General features: G+C 37.2%; 1 protein-coding gene across 15 annotated transcripts in view; it reads left to right on the plus strand.

Annotated features, from left to right (window-relative positions):
* ZNF207 (zinc finger protein 207) overlaps nt 1-26064 on the plus strand; it is a 45546-nt gene that overhangs the window by 13932 nt on the left and 5550 nt on the right. For 5 of the 15 annotated variants that reach the window (XR_004347476.1, XM_032616392.1, XM_032616396.1 and 2 more), the window contains 2 exons: nt 55-214; nt 357-1206. Coding sequence is in view for 8 of the 15 variants with exons in the window: in XM_032616392.1 (XP_032472283.1) it covers nt 55-214; nt 357-517 (321 nt within the window). In the remaining 7 variants the exon portion in view is untranslated. Of the gene's footprint in view, nt 1-54; nt 215-356; nt 11118-26064 lie in introns of those variants that run through there. The other 10 variants (XR_004347472.1, XR_004347470.1, XR_004347469.1 and 7 more) reach the window with 5 other exon arrangements.

The following is a 26064-nucleotide window of genomic DNA, read 5'->3' on the forward strand; positions in this document are numbered from 1 at the left end:
CATGCTTAACTCCCTGTGTTCAGATGTTCACATTTCACATATTTTTATTCCTAGGAAGAGAGAAGAGCACAGTTACCTAAATATCAACGTAATCTTCCTCGACCAGGACAGGCTCCCATTGGTAATCCACCTGTTGGACCAATTGGAGGTATGATGCCACCACAGCCAGGCATCCCACAGCAACAAGGAATGAGACCCCCGATGCCGCCTCATGGTATTCCTCTTTCTACATTTATTTTATTTAGTGGATATTCTGAGTGTACGCATGAAACAGATTTATCTGCAAAATGCATTGCATTTAAAAGTACAAGGCACAGACTCAATCTATTTTTTTGTGTTTTAAATGTGTTTTTTAGGTCAGTATGGTGGTCATCATCAGGGCATGCCAGGTTATCTTCCTGGTGCTATGCCGCCGTATGGGCAGGGACCGCCAATGGTGCCCCCTTACCAAGGTGGGCCTCCTCGACCTCCGATGGGAATGAGACCTCCTGTAATGTCGCAAGGTGGCCGTTACTGATCTTACTTCATCCAGTCTAATAGGTTTGGAGATTAAACCTTTTCTCAACTTGTGCTGTTTATATAGCCAAGCTTCCGTCAATAAGGCTTCATTGTGACTTTAACAAACATTATCTTCCCACATACCAGGAACTATTGGACATTTATTTTACATGGGAAAATTTATTTGGAATAATAAAGCAGGAACTTTTCCTGAAGTTGCAATTTATACTGTATGGCTTCTTTTTCATGTTTCATCTAGGTTTTTAGAAGTGAAGTATAGTAAATTTGGTTCGTTATATTGTGAAGGCGCTGGAATTACATGAACATACCACCCTAATAAAGGCAAGTTCTGTAAGCTTATGTTGCTATTTGTAAAGTTATGCCTTCACAGCATTTCAGATGCTGTTGGACTTCATGTCCCCAACCTAGCTTGGTGAGGGCTGTAACTGTCTTCAAGTACCTGTACATTGGAAGTCTGAATGTGTAACAATATTTAATGTATTTAGAGTTCCTCATGTTTCAGGGTTTAAGAAATCTGACCCACCAAGGTCATGTGACTTTTCTGTACTGTTAAACTTCATTGTAATAAAATGAGAGAAAAATTTATGCCTTTTTATTCATAACCCAGCTGTGGACCACTGCCTGAAAGGTTTGTACAGATGCATGCCACAGTAGACGTCCACATAATAAAATTCGTAGTTATACCAATGCAGTTTTGATATATCATTGGATTCTGTCTTTGAATTGTAGGTTGTTCCTTAGCTGCATGTTTTAAACTGGGCAGTATATGTAGAATTGTATGTTAGTCCTTCAGTTGACAGAAAAACTTAGATATACCTATGAGTCATTACATGGGTATGAAATCTTTGTATTGTGTCACCTTTCCACCCCCTTGGTGTGTCAATATATGTTAGCTATCATAGATATTTGAAATGTAAACCTTAATATTCCCTCCTTCCTGCTGATGTTTAGAGCCTAGTGCCAGACCCATTCATTTCCTTCTGATTATTTTTGAGACTGCGGTACTGTGTGGACCTCAGAAGCTTTTCAGGTGCAAACTTCTAGAAGCTTAGGTGCATGCAGTAATAGCCTTCTGTACTGTTAATGACTGGTATATATTCTAATGTTATGATGAGAATCTAAATGTGCCTCTGTTAAGATGGTTAACAGATGGATTTGAAATTTTTTATTTTATTATGTTCCTGGAAGATTACATTATTTCTTTGATTAAATGGCTACCTTCTGTTATTATTAAGCCTAAATGGCTTTTTACTGTTAACCTTTTCATCCTTGGAAATTTGAATGTTCAACTGTGTTCTATGGAGAACTTTTCTGTAGAGATGACCGCTATTATTCAGTATCTTATGTTGCAAGTCTCATATATTAATAGCCTTGTTGACCTCTTTTTGGCATCCATTTTTTTGATCTTCATTTTTGCAGAGTACTTTTATGACTAAGTATCAAATGACCTGTTACAAAGTATAATTATTAATATATTATGAACTCAGGTTTAGTTTTCCTCAATATAAAGTTAAGACAGCTAAGAAAATAGCATTTCTTTATAACCTTTATGTGAAGGTGTAGGTATAAGGCACAGAATCTGAAGTTTTGTTTAAACAAAAGAAAGCTTTAACCATGTAAGAAAATACTGAAAGATGTTTTAATTATCATAAAAGAGTGTATATAAGTGACAAGTAAAAGTCATTCATCTTAAACAAAACATTGTAAGTATTAACAAAGCTGAGTGTTACTTTAAATCTGCTATTCTGCTCCAGTGGTTTTACAGCTCCTGTGCTATTTTTGAGGGTCAAAAAATTTCATAGTTTGCAAAGGCAACATGCATGTATCGCCAAGAATGCATTTGTTCCTGCTGCCAGCAGCCATGTCTCTACCCCTTTCTCACCAAACGCCAAACGCCTGTCTACGTAAATAGTTTTGAAATTATCATATACTTCTTAGATTTGGCAGCATGTTTATCATACTGCCAAAGAAAGACCTGTGTTGAAAATCTTTTAAGGTAAAAATGGCATAATTAAGTTTAGAATTATTAAATAGGAAATATTCTCCCAAACCAAATGTCTCTCAAGCATTTCATGTACAGGCTTATCAACAAACTACGAATGGATTATAGCAGTGGGGGAGAGGAATCAGGAAGAGGGAAAAAAATGGGTTAGTAATGTTTCAAAAATTATGCAAAGCTTGATTTGCATTTGATGCAAAGAGAACTGATATATTGAGGTTTGTTGCTTTCTGAGGTCAGAAAGGAGAAAATATTGCCACTTTTAAAGAAGTGATAGAATTCTAATTAAAAGTTAATTCAAAATGTTATGCACAACACTTAGGCACATCATTCATCTGTTGTATTTTGTAGGTATATGGCTCAGATGGTGCCCATTTGGTATGTGTAATTTGTGCATGCATCAGAGTGTAATTAAGCTTCTAGAAAATATCTTTTACCTAATTGCTTCTGGGGTCCATAGTAAATCACGAGTGGAACAAATTATGTTGAAATAATTAACTCTGACTTACGCTTTCTTAAAGAATAGATGGAGTTGAAATAAACTTCATCTGCCCTCACAGAAGACAGCTTTGGGACTTGGTATATACCGGCAGGCATTGTGATTGCCATAATTTAGGAAGTTGTAAGATTAATGGGGCTGCCAGTTTGGCTCTACCTTACATCCACTGTTACCACTTTCTTTAAAGAAACAAAAACGATTTTTGTCTGGCACTAGTTTCTATTGTGTGTATGACAGTAACAAGACCAGCAGGTGAGGACCAACTTTTGAGTGGCTGCTGGATATCATTTGATTTGAATACTATTTTAGCAATCTTTCACACTTTTACTGTTAGGAATGGGGTAAATATTCTTTGAGCACTCCTGTTCCACTGATCAAGTCACATACTGAACTTAAACTCAGTTTAATTAAATTTAATTATTTGCAGAGGGGGGCGAGATTCCCAGTAAAAGTATGGGCTCAGAGTGGAATTATAGGACAATAGATTTTTTTTTTTTTTAAAGAGCTACTCTTTTTTTCCTTTGCTTGCTTGATCATTGGGATTTTTTTAAATGCATGTCTTTTAAATTAATTGGGTAATGTTTTTCTAAAATTAAAATTTTCTTCTTCCTATAGCCCTGCCATAGGACAGGCTGAGGCTGAGTCTCAGTGTTGCCCTGTTCAGTCTGAGGCAAGTGGGATTTATTTTATTCCTTATAGGGGCTTTCACAGCTTTATGGCTGTTGGATATTCATGTCCCCAAACTTGCAGCAAGTTTGGTGAAGGCCCCTAAATTTAATTAAATTTAGGATTTTTATACTCTTTTGGCAGAGAAGGCTCTATATTAATATTCACGTTTGACTGTGGTGTTAATAAACAGAAAAAAGTATTTGACATGTAATTTTATGTAATTTACTTTGTGTTACATAATATTTAACAGCCTCAGTAAAGGTGATGTTATTTATATTGAACTTGAGTAAATTGACAAAATTTGACGTTCTTGATTTGGAGGCATGAAATGTTTTCATTCAAATTTTCCCTTTCACTTTTAGGAAAACCTTACTGGTTATTTTCTCCTCAAACTATTAAATTTAACCTCAAGGATAATAATCATTGGAAATGCCACTGGATACTGAAATCTGCATTTTTAATCCCAAAGTTATGCATTGAACGTTAAGGTTGAAAGGTCATCTGGAAATGCTTGTGACTTTTAATATTTCCAAATTTCACCACATTAGAGCAAATGTTAATGTAGAGCCCTGTGAAAAGTGGGAAGATGGTGTGTATGTGTGGTATGTATGCGTATACACTACACATTTGATATAATAAAAGAGTTTGGGTATTACACACTTAGCAGTATGGATGGATTACAAATTTTCAGGCAGCCAAACTGAAATTGTTTCACATAGTAAAGTTTAGTATATTGAATTGTGGTTTTGGAACGATTGTGTTTCATTTTTATCCTTACTGAACAATATTTGATGCAATATGCACACATGAAAAACACCTGTGTTTGTTTCCAACTAAAAATTGCTTTTATTTGGTGGGAAAAGTTGTGTTTATGTGTGTATGTTGTAGTGGGCAAGTAACAGGGGAACTGAAAGAGAGGCCAGAACATTAACTTGGATTACTTTTGTTCCTTCCCGTGTTAAAGCCACTGTTTTATGCAGATAGCATTTTCCTCTGAACAGTAACAGTTCACTTGTAGTACAATGTTTAGCAAACCCAGGCTTGTGTTTCTATGTGGTTTTAATTCTTGGAAACATAAAGAAGAAAAACGAATTAAATGAATTCCAAATTTTCACCTCTGTAATTAGAATATAAGCTTTTCTCTGTAACTGAATCATGGAAAAAAGATATTAATGTTTGAAAAAAGAATTGTGTCACAACAAAAAAATTCCACTGGAATATTTTACTACCTGCTCAATAACTGCATCTTTTAAGACTCCTCAGTTGGAGTTGTTTTCTGTTGCATCCATCATTCCCCAATATACTGAACTATTCAAGAGTGAAGTTGCTTGTCCTAATTCTAATAGTGATCATTGAAATAATTATAATTGAAATACCCTCTTAAACGCTTGAGTACTGGGGTGGGAGGGATTTTCTAAGGGAGACATAATTTGTTGAAGGTGATACAGATATCTAAGATGTAGGTTCTTCGATCTTTGTAGTCCTCTGACTCAGACAAATACAGTTTTGAGAGTAACTTTCAGGTATCTATTATATCCACAGGTAAAACTTGGTAAATTACTGAAAGGAAATGTTGAAGTCACTTCTTTACTGAGATGAAATTTTGTTTAAGTAAACTGACACTTGTATCGGTTAGGGGATTTTTTAAAAAGTAGTAAACATGTTCCCTAAAATTTTGTGTAAATCAAGTATGTCTTTTTTTAAAGGCGGTATTTATCTACCCTATTGAATAACCTTTGTATGTTATTCCAAAATGAAACTGGTTTTCTTACTCTTTTATGGAAGTCTTCTAAAAGAAGAGATTCATTATAAGACTATTGACTATAAGGCAGAGTTTTGTAAGTAAACATTCTCCCATTTATACTTCTGCTATCTCATGATTTGAATATTAGTATAGGTTATTCCTTTTTAGCCTTCTCAGTATTTTGTTTTCTGTCATCTGAATCATTTTAATGATCTTTTGTTTTAATAGCATAGCAATCATCTGATATTTCTTGGCAAAATAAGCAGCTATTTTAATGATGTTATATATAGTGTCATGCACATAGTGGATATTCACAATTTTGTAATTAATGTTGTATTTTGAGAACTATATTTTTAATATCTTGGCTCTTAGGCATCCCCTGTTATGAATCTAATTCAAACTAATACATAGCAAATGGGGAAAGCAGGACCTCAGTTTGAGCTCCCTAATACTTTAAACATCTCCAACATTTCCAAGTGTTTTCATGTTCTTACTTGGCATTTTTGTAGGAAAATAAGTTTGAAAGTACCATGTTTTAAAAAACTAGATTTCTTCAGTAAGGCTCAGAGGAGAATTGTTTTTTATAAGCATTGTTTTTCTTGCTGTGGACTTCATACATTTTTGCATAATAATTTGGCCATAAAAGAAAGAGCTTTTCATTTTCTTCCTAACTCTGGAAAAATAATAGCTTGAAACTGTATTAGTTTGAAATTTTTGAACTATCTCTCTTTAAATCTATTCAACTAATCTCATGTATATTCTCAGGGGAAATTACATTTTACGAGTCAGGATATAGAAATCATATTAAGGCAGAAATTGGAGACCCAAAGGAGATCTTCACTGAAGCGAATTTGAACTATTTCTATTTGAAGCAAATGGAACACTATTATAAATGAAGACTGGTTCATGGTTAGGTTCTTAAGGAGGCAAATAATCACCAGCTTTATCGTGAGAATATGTTTGTGTATATGTTGTAATTTTGGGCACATTAACTTACAGAGAAGATACGTGTGAGTAAACTGTTTTAACAATTGATTAGTTGGACCCCAGCCATTAATTCCAAATGCTGTAATGGTATGTAAGGTTGTGATATGGCACAGTTTCAGTAATGTGCTGTGTGTTTGGTTAGGGGTTTGTGTAATGCTTTGTTTGTAAAAAAGGGGAAGTCCTTTATTGGAATTCTCCGGGCCTTTTGGCATTCTTACTGTGTCTGGGTTTTTTTTTTAATCATTATTATAGTTAAGAATCATATGCCTTCGTTTTTGTTTAAATGTGAGGAACTGGCAGTGAAATTCATTGGTGCCCAACTTGGATAAAAATGAAGAATGTTGTTTGCCCAGCTTACTACACACAAACCAGTAGTGATTATTGGGTGAGAGGCCATTGTACAGTATTGTTAGACTTTTAAGAACCTTAAATGTAATGAAAGGTAATAGTATTTTGGCCTTGGTTTACATTTGTTATGCAAGATTTTATCATCAAATCATTTATTATAATGTAGCTCATTCTTAATATTTTTATTTATAAATAATTTGGCAATCAGATGAAAATAAACAAGGTTTGCCACGTCATTTTCCAGTTTCTACTAATAAAACAAGTCTGCTTAACTACCCAAGTGGACCAAGGGAAGCGTTATTAAAGTTTCTGTAAATTTGAGTTAGAAAAATATGGGAGATTTAGTTACTGAGCATAGCCTGCCTTTTAGCTATTAGCTTGTTAGTGTACTTCTAGGAGAAGCAATAGAGTGTGCTTTTCAGCCCATGTGTTTAAAATGGAAAATCTTTAATATACAGAAATGAAGTCAAGTATTTTAGAAGTTGAATTTAAAATATTAAAAATTGCTTGTTTCTGTGGGATGTGTCTACATGTACTTAAATTAGAAATTACCATGCAGAGATTTTTATTCCTAGATATATGTACCCCCCTCTCCTTTTAGAGGAACCCATATCTTTATAGTACACATACTGGAATATGTAATTTATTAAAATTGAGAGGTGTCCAAGAGATATACAGTATTACTAACTCATTCTCATAAGGTCACTCTAAATTTAATAGCCAATATAAGGTACTTTTTGTAAGACAGGGAAATTTTTTTTAATGTAATAATGTCAGGCTCTGAGGAAATTTTATGCACATTGACTTTTTAAACTATGAATTGAACTCCTCAGTTTAATACAATTTGTGTTTTTGTTAACTAGCAGCAGAATTTCAGCATTTGCTACTTACTGGTAGAGAAGAAAAATCCCACAGCCCTGCCAGTACAGGTTAGTTTAATCTGTAAGTACCTGATGTTCATATTTTTTTCAAACATATCCATATAACCCACACCAGGAAGAAAGCTGTGCAGTTACTTAAATGTGAGTATGACATTGGACACTTCTAAACACTCAGTACTTGGGCCAAAGTAGCTCTAGGTTTGCTCACCTGAGTCGTAATAAAGGTGTAATACTGCTCCTTTGTTATTGGGTTACGGTTAAACCTAAATAGATACGTTGTACATAGAAGGAAGACTGAAAGTTTTAATTGGCCATATGCTCATGTTGGTATATGGAGTACAGGGGTTTGGGTCCAGGGTCTCCTACTTAAGCTGCTCCTTGGTACTCATACTTACCTTTTAACTTTTTACAGTATGAATCAACAGATAAAAAGTCAAGTTTCCTCACCTCTAGTAGTGATAAATGGTGTGCAGTCGTATGCCAGAATATATTTTTATGTTGCTTTTTTGTTCTTAGATATTTTTAGTAACTCTTGTTGTAAGTACTAATTTTGTTCATCCTTTTTGTAAACTATAACCTGTTGGTGCACCACCACTGTGGGTTCATTTTAATTTGAACTAAGAAGAACCTTTTTAATATTCAGATGAAAGCTGACTACCCATCAAGAAATTTAGACACATTCTTTGTATATTCCTTTTGAGGAGCAGTGAGGACATAACAGGTTATGAAAGTTATGTTAAAGTTTTTACTAGTTTCATTGGTTCTACCAGCGTTCATTGTTGTCTTGAACCATCCTTCAGAGATTTCCTTTAACCTTTAAATATTGTGCTCTTATGTTGATAAAAATTTTAAATACTGAGGAGAGAAGAAGAAAGTATACAATTTAGTTTATACAAGCCTACCTGAACCATTCTGCTATTCTGTATGGCTTCCTCTTCACCTTAAGTGTAATATTGTATAATGTGAGTCTGTCCGTACAACTACTGATTTTTTTACTCCTATTAAACTGGGATGGTGATAAAGACCTTGATTTATCAACCTATAATAAAATATATTTTATAAGATATCCACTTGTTTTTTAACATATAAAATTGCCTAAGGGCTTAAGTTTCATTGCCTTTCACAGTTTAATCTGTATAAGAAATGGCGTAGATACAGTGGAAATGGTTTTCCTTAAAACCATCTCTTTAAAGCTGCTTTTCTGGTGAGTACTATTTTATACTTTTATATATCACTATTTTTCCATTTAAATTTAACTTAAGTTGGACACTTTGATCAAAGTGTATGAGTTTCTACACTCTTATTACCTGAATTGAGAATGTTAAGAAGGTGATTATTTTACCTCCTGATGTTTCTCTAATAATTGGGGCTCACTTTTTTCCTGACCTTCACTTAATAGACTATGTAACTACAAAAACTTTAACATGTAAATTATTTCTTTTTGGTGAGATAGGAAAGATGTTTTTACGCGAAACTAGTGTTAAAAAAATTTTTATTTTAACTTAAAAATTTTTTTAGTTGACAGGCAAAAGTGGCTTTTTTCCTCAATGCTTTTGGTTGCCATGTTGCGTAGGTTTAAAATTTAAAGACCAGAATTTTTGTCCAGTGATTCTTGAGTAGTTAAGCTGGGAATAGACTTGAAGGAAAGCTTGCCCAAAATGGTCATGCAGACTAATTGCTTACAGGAGTCTCTGAGTGAGGCTTGAGAATTTCAAATGTATTCTTAAATCATTCTAACCTTGCATGAAAAACCTGGGTTGGACTACTGATTTCTGGGATTGTGTATACCCGTGAAAATTAGCCTGAGCATATTTGTAATTACTTGATCCCCTGTTAAATCCCTCCGTCATTGTAACACATGGATTTTTTCTCTCTAGCTTTTAGCCACATCCTACCTAACATCAGTTTCTCTAAGGATGTTTTCACATTGTATTTCCTGCTGTGAACTTTGTAAGCCAATAATAAAAAGTCAGCTCATGCTTTTTAGTATGAACAGTGATAGTCTTCTAAAATAAATCTGAAAATTTGAATATGTGATAATGGTAATGTATTCTTCTAGATAAGCACTACACAAAGTGTGGACCCTCAATTTATGTCTTTAAGATTTAAAGTGAAGTAAATTTCTAAGGAACTCTGTCCTTTCCTAGCAAGGATAAGCAGACACTGAAAATTTGGTAAGTATGTAACTAAATGCATGTAATAGTGATGAGAATAAGTAGCCAAATTTCCACAGTTTAAGCTAATATTTAGATGTGAACAAGAATTCTTAAATCTTCATTGCGACTTAATGTGCCTAGAATTTTTACAAATTTCTGTGCACACTGATTAAATTGAAATGTACCTTACTCCTTTGTCTGCATTGTTTTCTTTTTATTTTGTATGGTGTTTTACTAATTTCATATTTCAGGGTTTTTTCAGGGTAGAAATAAGTGGCGGGTAAAGAAAATATCTTCAAGAAGAATTATTTAAACCTCCCTATCTTAAAACTCAGTGATGACTTTCAGTTTATGTAGGCCTTCTGTTTTTCAGCTCCAGTTAAAGCTGACAATAGACAACTGATCAAAAATGGGAAAGAAATCTTTGTGCTCTTCCTGGAGTATTGTAGGAATCATCGTATAATAATATTAAGCCAATGCTGGATTTTCATGGAAGGAGTGGTTTTTAAATAAGAGAAAAAGGTGGTGAGATTTTGGAATCTCTCCTCCCTGGAACTGCATTACTATTAATAAGAAGAGTAGATAGAGGTTAAAGTGAAAACATTGAATTACTACAGCAGGGAAGGTGATTTATATCTGAGCGGTATGTCTACAGTTTTCTAAACTGGTATAGCATTATTTTGTGAAGTGGTACAAGATCTTAAAGGGTTGGGACCCGGGTTGGGGTGTTGGGGGTGGGTGGCTTCCCTCCATTCAGTCTCCAGGTTTCACTCCAGCATTGTACTGGCAAGGAGGGAAGTGAAGAGCAAGTCATACAAGGGGTATGATACGATGGTAAGGAGGACCTGAACAAAACAAACAAGGGAGGATAAATGCTAGTCCATGTGTATGATTAAATGGTCTAGCTAAACAAAAAGATATTGACTAGTGGCATAACCTTTAGTGTAAGTAAGTGAACTCTCTGATTTAAAGGTTGTAATTAAATACTAGCTTTAAATTATTACCAACTTTAAAACTCTAGCTGCCCCCCCCCACAAAAAAAAAATCATGGGGGAATTATTCCCTGGCAGTCCATTTAGGACTCGGCGCTGTCAATGCCAAATTCCTGGGTTCCATCCCTGGGCAGGAAACTAAGATCCTGCAAGCCCGCAGCTTGGGCCCACCGCACCCCTTACCCCTCCAAAAGGAAAATACTAGCAATTAATACTTGGAATTTTTTTGGGCAGGGTGTGTTTAAAATTTTTTCTTAACACAAGTAGTAGTGCATTTTGGGTTTTTTTGCGTTACGCGGGCCTCTCACTGTTGTGGTGTCTCCTGCTGCGGAGCGCAGGCTCAGCGGCCGTGGCTCACGGGCCCAGCCGCTCCGCGGCATGTGGGATCTTCCCGGACCGGGGCACGAACCGTGTCCCCTGCGTCGGCAGGCGGACTCTCAACCACTGTGCCACCAGGGAAGCCCAGTAGTGCATTTTGTCACTTTGACATAGCACCTGGAAGCTAGTGCATAAGAAAAATGGATGATCACGTTTATAGTAGTTAACTATATTAAATTTTAGCCTACTGGTAGGGTTTGGATGGAAGAGATGTTCCTAGGTGTTCTTTAGTGTATGGAGCCATGTAATTATTAGAGGTCACAAAAGGCATTGAAGTGTTTATTTTCTTTCTCTTGAAGTCATCTGGGAGTGCTTGCTAGCCTTTAAGAAAGCCAAAACTACCATTTGAGAAATGGTGCTTTATTTTCATATTGGAAGCAATTTTCAGTTTGTGTTTTCTTTTAAAGGTTGAAGGGTTTTTGCTTTTGCATTATTAAAAGCAGGCCTCTTTTTGTTCCAAGGTAATGATCGACCATTAATAAACATTTGAGTGCTTGTTCTTAACAAAGATGAGTAAAAATTTTTTTCATTTATTATTTATGATACTTGTCTGAGCCCGTTTTATTAAGTTGTATCCAGAACAAATTCTATTGAGAATGAATTGTAATGATACACATCAGCTGTCCTGAACAGTTTTTGGTATGCCTTGGGAAATAGAATACAAAGTTATTTTTATTAAATATGGAATGTGTATTGGGAGAAAGTAAAGGGTAAATGAGGAGGATTAGACTGTGGGTATGGGGTAATTGTGATTAGGTAATAAGGTTGAACAAGTAGATGGAGCCAGGAGTAGCATAGTGGTTTAGACTATAGGCATAAAATTAGACCTTGCAATCAGATCCTGCTCCATCATTTAGTAGTTTTATGGCCTTGAACAAGCTAACTTCTCTAAAATGATGGTAATTTTCCTAGACTTGTGAGAAAAAGTTACTGTGTGAAACAACTTAGCCTTGCCTGACGGATCAGTGGAAATGACAGGGCTAGGGACGGGTAGGCAGTTATTGAAAACCTAAAAATTTCATTTAGTAAATATGAATGCCTGTGACATGTTTGGATACTCTCCTGTGTACAGATAGACAGGGAATGCATCTCAAAAGGGACCTTGGAGTTGAGGATTTAAGAAGCCAGCCATTGCAAAAAGTCTTGTTGGGTAACAGTATTACAGGCAGAAGGAATAGTATGTGCAGAAACTGAGATGGAAAAGCATAGCATCTTGGAGGAACAAAAAATGAAGTATATGAGTGGTGGATTGGGATGGCCTTTGTGCAGCTTGGAAAGGTAGGCCAAATCACAGGTCATGGTTTGAATTTTATTCTAATGGAAGTCATTGAGGACTTTGAACTGGTGAGTAGTATAAATGATTTTTAAAAGGTCATTCTAAGTTGTTTGAGGGTGGGGGGATTGGTGGGCAGTATAGGGACTAGTTAGAAGGCCAAGAACCTGGCTCTAAACAGAACTCAAGAATAACTGATGTTATGAATTAATATGGCTTAGATGATCATTGGAGAAGAAGTTAGATGATGCCGAACCTAAGCACAAAAAAAGTAAAACAGATTTGAAAGTTAAACTCTTACACATGGTTTAGCCCACACCTGACCGTTCATTTAGGAAATGTTTATTGAAGATCTGGTAAGGCATTGAGAAAGCTTCAGTCTTTTTAGATTTAAGGATAAATGCTAACACAGGAAAGTGAAAATGCTCTGAGGAAGTTTGGAGGATGGTAATTCCACCTGCCTTGTGTCGGGAAAAAGAGGCATTTGAACTAGGTCTTGAAGAGTTGTTAGGATTTGTACAAATATGAAAAAGTGTTGAGAATGAATGGAAAACCCAACAATATAAAGAGGTATGTGAGTGAAAGTTGCAAAGAATGAGAAGAAAATTTAAGGTGTGCCTGTAAAGGTCCTTGAATACCACATTAGGGATATACATTTCCTCTAGAAATTGGAGTGCCTTTGATCTTCACTGATGAGAGTTTCGTTTTGGTCTCCACATCTCTTCAGAAGCATCCACAGTCTACCACCAGATCACCAGACACTGTCACCATTTCCTCAGTGCCACTGTTGTCCTGGTGATGTGGAGTAGTAGGATTCAGGAACAGTAATTGGGCCTGACTGCTATTGACTCAGTCAAGTTAAAACTAGAATTCCTCCTGTTCACAAGGGCTAGCTTAAAACGTTTTGGCAACCCTCTGTATCTCACACTTTACTTGGTCATTGTCTTGTAATCCCTCAGTTTTTTCTGTCACTTTCTCTCAGTAGTAAGACTGCTCCCCTGCTTCAAAAACCTTGCTGTTAGGCCCAGGTAAATCCTATCTTACATAACTGAACTATTTATAAAACCTTCCCCAGGGCTTCCCTGGTGGCGCAGTGGTTGAGAGTCCGCCTGCCGATGTAGGGGACACGGGTTCGTGCCCCAGTCTGGGAAGATCCCACATGCTGCAGAGCGGCTGGACCTGTGAGCCATGGCCGCTGAGCCTGCGCGTCCGGAGCCTGTGCTCCGCAACGGGAGAGGCCACAGCAGTGAGAGGCCCGTGTACCCCCCCCCCCCACACACACACACAAAACCTTCCCCCAAACTGGTTTTCCACAGTCAGTTTTTAATAGTTGGCAGAGTGAGTGTGCTGTTCATCCAGCTTATTTGTACCTGGAGTTTGAAAGGATCAGTGAGCTGCTCATTACCTGAAACAAAACCGTTATTTATAAGCTCATTTGTTCTTTTTGACCTCATGACTTTTATTCCTCTGCTTTAATTTACTGACTCCTGAAAGTTCGTTTTTATTGAAGTCTTTGGCACACTACTTAATGTGATAGGTGCTTAATGTTTTTTTTTTGATTTTTTGAGTAATATATTTTGAAGAATATGGGTTGTAGTGACACTAGTGAAGCAATCACACAACTTTGCAAGTTGTCTGATAGGGTATAATCATACACTGTAGATGGATAACATATAACCATTTCAACCTTTGCTGAGCCCATGGTGCTGCAAAGCAATTCTGTGTAAGGGTATAGTCACCTTTTCCGCTTATTTGTTCCATGTGTCTTCAAATCCTTGTCTGCTTCCTTCCCATGCCAGCACACACGGCATACATGTCTCATGGCTTTGCTTCCTAATTCATGAAGGTAATAAGTCAAAGCCTTTAACTTTTAGGTACCATATCTATAAAATAAAATAACCTGTATTTACACCCTTTATTGCTTTGGAGTCAGTATCCAGTTCTTCATGGTAACCCCTTTTACTGTGCTCTGGAATTCCACCAACTGCCTTTTTTTTTTTTTCCTTCATATTTTAGAGCAGTTCTAGGTTTACAACAAAATTGAGAGGAAGGTTCAGAATTTCTCATATATTTTCTGCCCCCACACATAGCCTCTCCCATTATCAACATCATTTACCAGAATGGTACTTTTTTTTTTTAAATACTATGGATAAATGTACACTGATACATCATAATCACCCAAAGTCTATAGATCTGTAGTTTACCATAGGGTTCACTAGATGTGCTTTGTATGGGTTTGAATAAAAGTATAGTGACATATCCATCATTGTAATATACAGAACGTTTTCACTGCCCTAAACATTCTCTGCTCTGCCTATTCATCTCCCCAACTCCCACCCCTAGCAATCACATCTTTTTTTGTTTTCATAGTTTTACCTTTTTCAGAATGTCATACAATTGGAATCATACGGTATATAGCCTCAGATAAGCTGTCAGTAATATGTGTTTAAGGGTCTTCCATGTCTTTATGGTTTGTTAGCTCATTTCTTTTTAGTGCTGAATAATATTCAATTGGATGTACCAGTTTATCCATTCACCTACTGAAGGACGTCTTGGTTGCTTCCAGGTTTTGACGGTTATGAGTAAAGCTGCTATAAACATCAATGTGTAGGTTTTTGTGTTGACGTAAGGTTTCAAATCCTTTGGAATAAATGTGAAGAAATGTAATTTCTGGATTGTATAGTAAAAGTTGTTTAGTTTTATAAGAAACTGCCAAACTGTCGAAGTGTGCCCTTTTGCATACCCACCAGCAATGTATGCAGGCTCCTCTTGGTCTGCATCCTTGCTAGCATTTGGTGGTGTCAGTGTTCTAGACACTGGCCATTCTAATACGTGTGTAGTTGTATCTCATTTAACTGTGCATTAACTTCATATAACATGTAGCATCTTTTCATATGCATATATCTTATTTAGTAAGGTTTCCGTTAAGGTCTTTGGCCCATTTTTAAATTGAGTTGGTTCCTTATTGAGTTTTAATAATTTTGTTTTTATATTTTGGGTACAAAGTCCTTTATCAGATTTTTTTTTGCAAATGTATTCTCCCAGTCTGTGCTTGTTTTCTGTACTTGTCTTGTAATGTCTTTACAGAGCAACTTCTACCTTCTTTAGTGCTCTCTAGATTATTCCTTTTGGTGCTTCTTAAGCTTCTTTTCCTGTCCCTCATTTAATGACTTCTCTTTTCCCTCAGGATAAAACTTGGATGATTGGAAGTACCATAAAGAGTAGGAGTGAAGAGTGATACTCAGGTTTTACTTCTTTATTTGGCTTGGAAGACCTTTCATAATCTGACCCACTGCTTATCTTCCCAGTTTCACTTCTTTCCATTTCCCCTTTGTACTCAGTTCAAACTCTCAATTCTCTTAGGCTGAACACCCTGTCTCCTCCCATTACCTCTTGTCTTGGTTGACATCCTCATCTTTACACTTAGCAAATTTTAGTTTAGAGGTTATTTCCTCTTAAAAATTCCTGAGCCTTCACGATGACCGTCATATATGCTTTCATTACACCAAGTACTCAACCGTTAATGTTGCCTGTTTGGACTGGAGTGCAGCCTCCTTGAATGGAGGTGTGTGTCTTGTTCATTATATTTCTAAAACCTAGAATGCTGCTGCGTGATATTAGGTTGGCCAAAAAGTTCATTTGGGGTTTTTCTGTAACTTACAGAAAGAGCCGCATGAGCTTTTTGGCCAACTCAATACTTAAAGAGAGGCACTTAATAATTGCTGAATTCAACTAACTTGCCAATAGTGGGTTGATTTCATCAGAGCAGACTAGCGGTTCCAATAGACATGTGCCTTTATTTGAGCATTGCGCAGTTTAAATCTAACTCATGCTGTTCTTTTGAGCAGGATTTTTTTTTTTTTAAGTAGGATTTTAGAAGGTACTTATTGATTGGCTAATGAATAACCCTTTCCAACAGTAAGAGTTTCTTGGACAAAACTGTTCTGAGAAACAGTGTAGTTTGTGCTTTTCCAGGAAGATGAGAAAGATTTTTGAGAGGTAACTTTTCCTATAGGATGTAACTTTTGAGAGGTAACTTTTCCTATAGGATGTCTACCAGAATAAAAAGTTCCCCTTTCCTACATGGTGCAAGATCAGCTCGAATTTAGAATAGAGGTAGGCTGGACTAGGGATTGCAAACTATTAATAAAATACCTAGAACCAGATAGGTAGTAGAAATGAGTGAAACGAGCCAATTGGAGAGTGGTGAAGTCCTGACCCTTCTGAATGAGGTTCATGCCATGCGTAACGTTTGGTCAGGGTTGTCCGATTTCATTTTCCTAGAAAAGTTAGAAATCTTTTTGAATTTGACAAAAAGGTAGTTCTGTTTTAAAACTTAAATGAAGCACTATGAGCCAAACACACCTTCAGACCAGTTCTTCTGTGGGTTACCAGTGTGGGGCTTCTTGGATGGAAGCTGATGTTTGTGGGAATTTATCTAGCAGCTCTCAATAGCAGGAAACCCAGATAGTCCCGGAGAGGAAGGTTTGATAATGGACAAGCAAATGATATGTCACCTTCATGGAGCATGATGTCAGGGAACAAGAGTGGCAGTAATTGGCCACTATGACTGAGTTGAAGGTTGTAGATGGGAATAAATAAAGAAATTAGTGTTCAGCCTCAGGATTTCAGTTCCTTAGAAGGGTTTTGGTGGCAGTGCAGTATTCTAAGAGGGTTGAGATCATGAAAGTAAAACTTAAGAACAACCAGTGAATTGTTTGGGTGGAAGACATATCTTGGAAACAGTTAAAATAGGTGACTAAATTTATTACCCTGGTGTTCATTCTACTTCTGGTTCATAGTGCCTGGCACATAGTGGGCAATAAATGTTTGTTGCATTGAATAGGTTCATCTCTGTGATCTCAATTCTCAAATCAAAAAGGCTGTGATAACTGTCAGGATATTGACAAGCATACCTCAGGCATCTGTTTCTCAATCAGCAAGCAAGTAGTGGTGAGACTAAAAAAAAAAACAACAGGAATTTAACTCCAGAAATTCATAATTTCTAAGAGCGCCTAATCTTTTACGTGGTCCCTGGACATTTGTACAGAGTTCATACTGTTCCTTTTTGAAACAGTAAACTTTTGTTTAAAGTATTGCATATCACTTTTAAAAATCCAATGTGGATCAAATAAAAAACAATAGGGAACCTCCCTGGCGGCCAAGTGGTTAGGACTTGGCGTCTTCACTGCCATAGGCCTGAGTTCAATCCCTGGTTGGGGAACTAAGATCCTGCAAGCTGTGTGGTGTGGCCAAAAAAAAGGCAATAGTTCCTTGCCCCACCCACAGTCACAGTACCAAGGAAGAACTACTTTTAATAGTATTTTCATTTGGCTTCCTCTCAGTATGTATAAATGACATCTTTCTGTTACTGACTTATAAATATTAACATTTGTTGATTTCCATTGTCTTAATGATTTAGCTTATTCCATCTATACTATCCTTTATGTAATTATATCACTTTTTTGTTCCACTATTTGTTACCTCTATAACATATCTTTATTCTTTGTTCTATCAATTAAAGACAGTATCTAAACTCCTTACTTAACATAAAGATATCATCGTTTACTCTTCTGTTCCTTTTCTACCTTTCACTTTTTACTTTGCACATCTATACTTTCTGCAGTGTCAAGGCTCGGACATTTGCATTTTCTATAAAACAACATGTTTTGTCTATAGATTGATTTTTTAATTTCTTTACAGATTGATTTTAAAATTAGAAATCGACAGATTTCTTATGATAGTAAATATTACTCAAAAGGCCACGAAGTGTAATGTGATTACATTTCCTTTTCAGTAAAGTTTTTTGTTTTACCTGGAGTCAGTCTCTCTCTCTCTTTCACTTTGCCTACTTTATTACATCCTTTAGTTCTAACGATTTTTTGAGGACAGTGTCAGTCTCTGGAATTCCTTTTCTTTTTTTTTTTTGATTGTTGTGTGCCTTTTATAAGAAAAATCCATCATGTAGTATTTTAGAAGTATGTTTGCAAATCCTGGATGCTTTCTGAAAGGTGTCTTCATATTCAGAACTAAGAATTAACGTTCCCAGCCTACATACACTCAAATGAAAATGCTGTAAAGCCATGTTAACCTCCTTGTTGGACAGCTAAGAAAACTGAAGTTAGCTCACAACAGTAAGGTTAAGTCAGGAAGAAGTATTTTGCAATATATATATATATATATATATATATATATATCCAGAATATTTAAAGCTTTTAGTTGACAAGAAAAGTATAGTCCAGTGGAAAAATGGGCAAAGTATCAACTGGCACTTCACAAAAGAGAAGACTAGAATGACCAATAAATATGAAAAGATGACTCATCTTCACTAGGAGTCATAAAAATGCAAGTTAAAGCAGTAGAATACCATTTCAAAAACCTATATCGATTTGGTAAAAATCAAGGTCTGATAAAAATGTTGACAAAGATGCGGAACAACGTATGTTCTTACACACTGCCAATGGGAGCGTGTTTTGTTAGGATACATGTTCTGACTGTTGTAACAAAAATCCAACTATAACATGGTTTAGTGAAGTGGAAGTTTTTCTCTTGTAACAGTCCAAGAATAGAGCTGATAAAAGTGTTAGTGACCCAGGCTTCTTTTAGTTTTTTATCTGTCAGCTTTAGTAGGCACCTTCATTCTTTGGTTTCATGATAGCTACTCCAGCTATGGCTATCATGTCCACATACCAATTAAGAATGGGGAGGGTCCATCTCATCTTTTTAAGGGTATCACCTAGAAGTGGCCCAACTTCTATTTACATCCCATTGGCCAGAACTTAGGCACATGGCCACAGATAGTTACAAAAATTTTGAGAAATGATATATATTTTTAGTTGGCTATGCGCCCGTCTAAAATTTGGAGGATCTGTTAATAAAGGAAGAAGGAGAGAATATCTTGGACCTCTGAGCAGATATTGCCACATAAACTAGTTCAGTCACTTTGGAAAGCATTTTGGCAAGATTATGAATAAGATTGGAGATGACATATTCCTAGATCCACCAGCTCCACCTCTGGATATATGTCTTACAGAAACCATACGTGCACAAGGAGATGTACAAAAATACTGTGATATTATTTGCAACTGAAAAATTTGAAACAACCAAAATACTCATCAGTAGAGGAATGAATAAATAGAGGTAAATGCAAAATAAATAGTTAAAATTAACTATCAACCTGAATATCAAATAATGCGTGATAAAAGCAAGTTGAGTAAAGGTATGTACAATGTTATAGTATTTAAATGTTGGAAACATACAACACTAGTGTTTATGCATACAGATGTAACAAAAGTATGGAGAGCTGCATGGGAATGGTAAATACCAAATACAGGGTGTAAGTTACCTCTTGGAGGTGGAGGTAAACAAAGTGCTTCAACTATTATCTTTCATATTTTTATATATTTTTAATTTTTGGCTGTGTTGTTGGGTCTTTGTTGCTGCGGGCGGGCTTCTCTTTTTTTTTTTTTCGGTGGCTTCTCTTGGTGGTGGAGCATGGGCTCTAGAAGCGCGGGCTTCAGTAGTTGTGGCTCACTGGCTTTAGTAGTTGTGGCTCACGGGCTCTAGATCGCAGGCTTAGTAGTTGTGACTCACGGGCTTAGTTGCTCCACGGCATGTGGGATCTTCCTGGACCAGGGATCGAACCTGTGTTCCCTGCATTGGCAGGCGGATTCTTAACCACTGCACCACCAGGGAAGCCCAAGTCATATTTTATTTCTTAAAGATCTGCAGCAAATACAGCAAAGTGCTAAAGCTGGGTGGTGTATATGTGGATATACTTATATATGTTTGCAATATTTTGTAATTAAGGAAATGGTACATGTTCTCATTGAACGTACAGTCCACTGGAAGAAACAGTGGTTTTAGTGATGTAAAATGTGGTATAAATAGTGTGGTGAGCGAAGGGCTGTAAAAATAGAAATGGAGTACTTCTTAATTCAGTCTGGTGGTGGTTGGTTGAAGAGGGAAGACTGTACTGAAATGATTACTTCTGAGTCTTGAAGGATGTTGGGCAGACAGTAGATGGAGTGGGAGAAAGGTAATCTATTGCAGAGAGGTCAGCATATGGTAAACGCCACTGTTTGCATGGCAAACATTTATCCCGTGTCCAGATGAAAGAAGCAGATTGAGCTAAGCAAGTTGCAGCTGTCTGTCCTCTAGATAATCCAACCACCATCTACCATGAAAAGTGAATTCAGAGAAAATTATAAAATTTCAGAGGTCGAGCTCTCTTATAGAAAGCCCTGGGCAAACAACAACCAAAATTAACTGTTAGATACAGGATCGTACGGAAATTTAACCTAGAGTATCAATCGAAGAGTAAAGGATACAGACCTCATAATTCTTATCCAGTCTGTTTTTGCAGAAGTGAGGACTGTTTAAGTGTAGCTGATCCATGTAACTAGAGATGTCAGATTGGCCTGTAGGTACAGCTTCTGGTCATATGTTTCCTAATTAAAACATCACTAGACCTCTCAGGGACTGTGTATTCTTGATTAGCACCTGGGTTACAGCTTAACCTAAATAATACATTTTGCCACATTGCAAATACTGAAGTATTTTTTTTTTTTTTTTTTTTTTTTGCAGTATGCGGGCCTCTCCTGTTGCAGAGCACAGGCTCTGGACGTGCAGGCTCAGCGGCCATGGCTCACGGGCCCAGCCGCTCCACGGCATGTGGGATCTTCCCGGACCGGGGCACGAACCCGTGTCCCCTGCATTGGCAGGCGGACTCTCAACCACTGTGCCACCAGGGAAGCCCCTGAAGTATTTTAAAGTAAATTACAAATACTTTCTTCTTGACCTCATCTGGGCATCTTCAATTTTTTAAAGTATAAGGTGCCAAAAACACCAATAACTGGGTGTTCTCGGGTGTATTTCAGTACTCAAGTGCTTCCTTGAGGATTTCATTTTGGTAAAGTTAGTGAATGGATAAAGAGTATTGGTACTTGTCTCCTTAATCTTATATCTTCTGGGTTTTTTTATAATCATTAAAAACTTGACTGAGTTTTTGCTGGAAAGTATTCTTTTTTTAATGTTTTTTTTCCTTCTATTTTTTCTCTTTGGAAAGTCCTTATTCATTTTTTAATTTTTGGCTGCTTGGGGTCTTTGTTGCTGCACACCGGCTTTCTCTAGTTGTGGTGAGTGGGGGCTACTCTTTTTTTTTTTGGGGGGGGGCTACTCTTTGTTGCCATACGCAGGCTTCTTATTGCAGTGGCTTCTTTTGCTGTGGAGCATGGGCTGTAGGCGCGTGGACTTCAGTAGTTGTGGCACGTGGGTTCTAGAGTGCAGGCTCAGTAGTTGTGGCACACGGGCTTAGTTGCTCTGTGGCATGTGGGATCTTCCCGGACCAGGACTCAAACCCGTGTTCCCTGCATTGACCACCAGGGAAGTCCCTGGAAAGTCTTTCTTATGAAATATGAGATAGTCTTACTCTGGGCTTACTACTCAGTGGCTGAAAAAAAATTATGTAATAAACGATAATTTATTACCTTATTATGCAAGTAGTGAAGCTTTGCTCTCTGATACTTAAAATTTTTTTCAAATTTAGAATTTTATTTTCAATGTACATACTTGTTACCAGAAGCACGTCACAATTTGAAAATGAAATATATTGTGTATGTAGGACTTCCGTAATGGAATATGCCTCATCAAGTTGGTGATATAGAAAGATACTTCCCTTGTAATAGATACTGTATCATATATATTTTTAAAAATAAATTTATTTACTTATTTATTTTTGACTGTGTGGGTGTTTGTTGCTGTGTGCAGGCATTCTGTAGTTGTGGCGAGCCGGGGCTACTCTTCATTGCGGTGCGCAGGCTTCTCATTGCAGTGGCTTCTCTTGTTGCAGAGCACGGGCTCTAGGCGCGCAGGCTTCAGTAGTTGTGGCACGTGAGCTCGGTAGTTGTGGATTGCGGGCTCTAGAGCACAGGCTCAGTAATTGTGGCACACGGGCTTAGTTGCTCCGCGGCATGTGGGATCTTCCCAGAGCAGTGCTCGAACCCGTGTCTCCTGCTTTGGCAGGTGGATTCTTAACCACTGCGCCACCAGGGAAGTCCCATGTGTATCATCTTATATAAATTTCATCAAAGTAATTATGCTTTTAGATAAAAATTAGTACAAGTTCTAGACCAATGTATTCTTGACCAAGTACCTTAGGGCCTCTTGTATTACTGGAAAAAAGATTTTTAAGATCTCCAGGGATAGAGACAGAATTCCGATTTTCATTCAGAAATATTTATGCGCCCCTTTGCATAGTTAAAAACTAAATTTGAGGTGTTTTGTTTTCACCTAAAAAAACTTAGAGAAAGTGGGTAGGAAGTAGGTAAAAGTGATACAAATATTAGGAGATTTGATATCTACAAAATGAAGTCTTCGTTAGGGAGTTTACTTGGATATTTATCCATATTGCCTCTATTCTTTTCTTGTTCTCCCTGGCCCTCTTCATATGACCTCTTCCGATTGCTTCTCTGACACAACCTTGGTATTTTCTCTCTTAAGAAATACTCTAGTGGTGGGAAAACCCTAGTCCTGGGAAACCCAAGACACCTGAGTTGGTTTTTCTCAGCTTCCCACCAGGAAAGGGAGACACATTTAGCTTGTATTTTAATTTAAGCCTGGCAGTTAAAAGTTTTACATTTGGGATCAGAACTACTGTATCTGGTTTGAAGATTGGAATTTTTTTAATTATCCTGCTTAAAAGTACTGTCTTTATAGAACCATAAGATGTTAGAATTAGAAGGCACCTTAAAGATCTAGTCTAACCTCATTTTACAGAGATGCAGAGATGAACTGCTTGAAGCAGCTGTTTGAAGCAGATGTAGGATGGGGCATATTAGAACCTGTAACCCACCCAAACTAGTAGCAAGTGTTTATTTTTTTAAATGTGATACTTTAGGCTACCATGTCTTAAATAATATGACTTTTTATTGCGGACTTTTTTTTTTGGCGCTACACAGGCCTCTCACTGTTGCGGCCTCTCCCGTTGCGGAGCACAGCCTCTGGACGCGCAGGCTCAGCGGCCATGGCTCACGGGCCCAGCCATTCCGCGGCATGTGGGATCTTCCCGGACCAGGGCACGAACCCGTGTCCCCTGCATCGGCAGGCGGACTCTCAACCACTGCGCCACCAGGGAAGCCCTATTGTGGACTTTTAAACATATATGTTTCTCACTTTTTGGTCTTGTTTACTTGAAATTCTTTTTAGAAGTGAAGGAGAGAGGGTTCCCATGGTGATATGACATTTTTCACTTTAAACTGGAAATTTGTAATGCACATTTCTAAAATATTTAGTCATCACAAAGCCCCATTTCATTCTAGAAGTTTTCCTTAAAATTTTGTGCATTCACATTTTATCAAGAATTTCCTAAGTTCCTGAAAATGAACCAGTTTATTATACCTCACACGCCTTCAATTCTTTCACTAAACTATATATAACAACCAAATGATATCTAGTAATTTCCTTTTTTTTCTCCAACGTAAATAGTGCTGTACTTTTTTTTTTTTCTTTTTTTTTTGCGGTACGCGGGCCTCTCACTGCTGTGGCCCCTCCCGTTGCGGAGCACAGGCTCCGGACTTGCAGGCTCAGCGGCCATGGCTCACGGGCCCAGCCGCTCCGTGGCATGTGGGATCCTCCTGGAGCAGGGCACGAACCCGTGTCCCCCGCATCGGCAGGCCACCAGGGGAGCCCAGTGCTGTACTTTTGAATTCAGGATTTGTAAAGGGTACCAGTTACAATTTTTAAAATTTACATGAGCCTAACAATACATTTGCCTTAATTTTATTGCTGACAGACTACATCAAAATGTGAAAGAAAAGAAAGTGAAGCATGTAACTTCAGAAACTCAAATTGTATTGAAATAATTTTAATTGCTCCAGTTTGCTCCTAACTAGGACATTTTAATAATCTTCGACCCTCTGGGGCTGAGACAAGTACTCTCTTCTCTATATTCTCATAGAACTTTCTAGTACTTCCACGAGTGGGGATAATATATATGACTTGCCTCATAAGATTATTATGAAAATTAAATGGAACACTTTATGTGAAGTGTTTAAAACTGTTCCTAGCTCGATAAAAGTTAGCTGTTTTTATTAATAGTCCTTCAATTATGTATCACTTATCATTCATTGAGCAAATATATATTTATTGAAGAACTACTCTGCTATATATAGGAAATACAGTTGTAAAATATGCTTAGCTTTAAGTCAGAGGCCTACTGTAATTTTTTAAAGTTTTTCTTTTTAGAACTAATATATTTTTTTAAAAATTCGTTGTTTGTAACCAAAATTCCTAAAAGTGTAGTATTCATATTTGAATGATAGATACGGTCAACTCCAAAGTGAGGTCCAATTTTTTTCTTACTTTTAATTTTTTAAATTAATTTTTTGGCTGCGTTGGGTCTTTGTTGCTGCACGCGGGCTTTCTCTAGTTGTGGCGAGCGGGGGCTACTCTTTGTTGCGGTGCGCGGGCTTCTCATGGCGGTGGCTTCTTTTGCTGCGGACTGCGGGCTCTAGGTGTGCAGGTTCAGTAGTTGTGGCTCGCAGGCTCTAGAGCGCAGGCTCAGTAGTTATGGCATACGGGCTTAGTTGCTCCCTGGCATGTGGAATCTTTCTGGACCAGGGATTGAACCCGTGTCCCCTGCATTGGCCAGTAGATTTCTTAACCACTGCGCCACCAGGGAAGTCTCCATATTTAACTTTTTTTAAATAGCTGACACAAAAGAATATATGGAACATGTTTATCATGTTTTTGCTTTTTTTTAATTTGTACATCTACTTATATACAAAAATGTATTTAATTCTGTTTCTAACCTTTATAAAATTGGAATCATGGGGATTATGCTAAATCATTCTAAGATTCATCCATGTTGTTCTGTGTAGCTGCAGTACATTCATTTCCAGTTTTGTCTGATGTACCAGAATTTATTCATTTTATTTTTGATGGCTGTTTAGGAGTCCAGTTGTTTTGCCTTTACAGTGTTGCGGTGAACATTATAACGTGTGTCTCTTGGTGCATACATATGAAGAGGTTTCTCCAGCAGTGGAATTGCTGGGTAATAGGATATGCAAATGATGAGCCCGATAAGAGAATGTCACATTGTTTACCAAAGTAGTGAATTGATTTATACTCCACCAGTGACATATGAGTTCCCATTGAGCCATATCCTTTCCAACATTTAAGGTTCTCGTACTTCTATATTTTTTTTGCCAATTAAGTGTGCATAAAATGATATCCTAGTATAGTCTTATATTTCACTTTTTTTTGTGTGTGTGTGTGTGTGCAGTACGCGGGCCTCTCACTGTTGTGGCCTCTCCCGTTGCGGAGCATAGGCTTCAGATGTGCAGGCTCAGCGGCCATGGCTTACGGGCCTAGCCACCCTGCGGCATGTGGGATCTTCCCGGACTGGGGCACGAACCCGTGTCCCCTGCATCGGCAGGCGGACTCTCAACCACTGCGCCACCAGGGAAGCCCCACTTTTTTAACTAACTTAATTCTCTCTGCTTTTATTTCTTTCATATCTCAAAAGTAAATAACTTTATTTTTTGTTGTGATTACAAAATTGACTTATGGATATACATTTTTCAACAAATATTATGTGCCAAAGTATGCTTCAAGGTCCT

This window comes from Phocoena sinus, chromosome 20, assembly GCF_008692025.1.
Source record: "Phocoena sinus isolate mPhoSin1 chromosome 20, mPhoSin1.pri, whole genome shotgun sequence".
NCBI classification, from domain to species: domain Eukaryota; kingdom Metazoa; phylum Chordata; class Mammalia; order Artiodactyla; family Phocoenidae; genus Phocoena; species Phocoena sinus.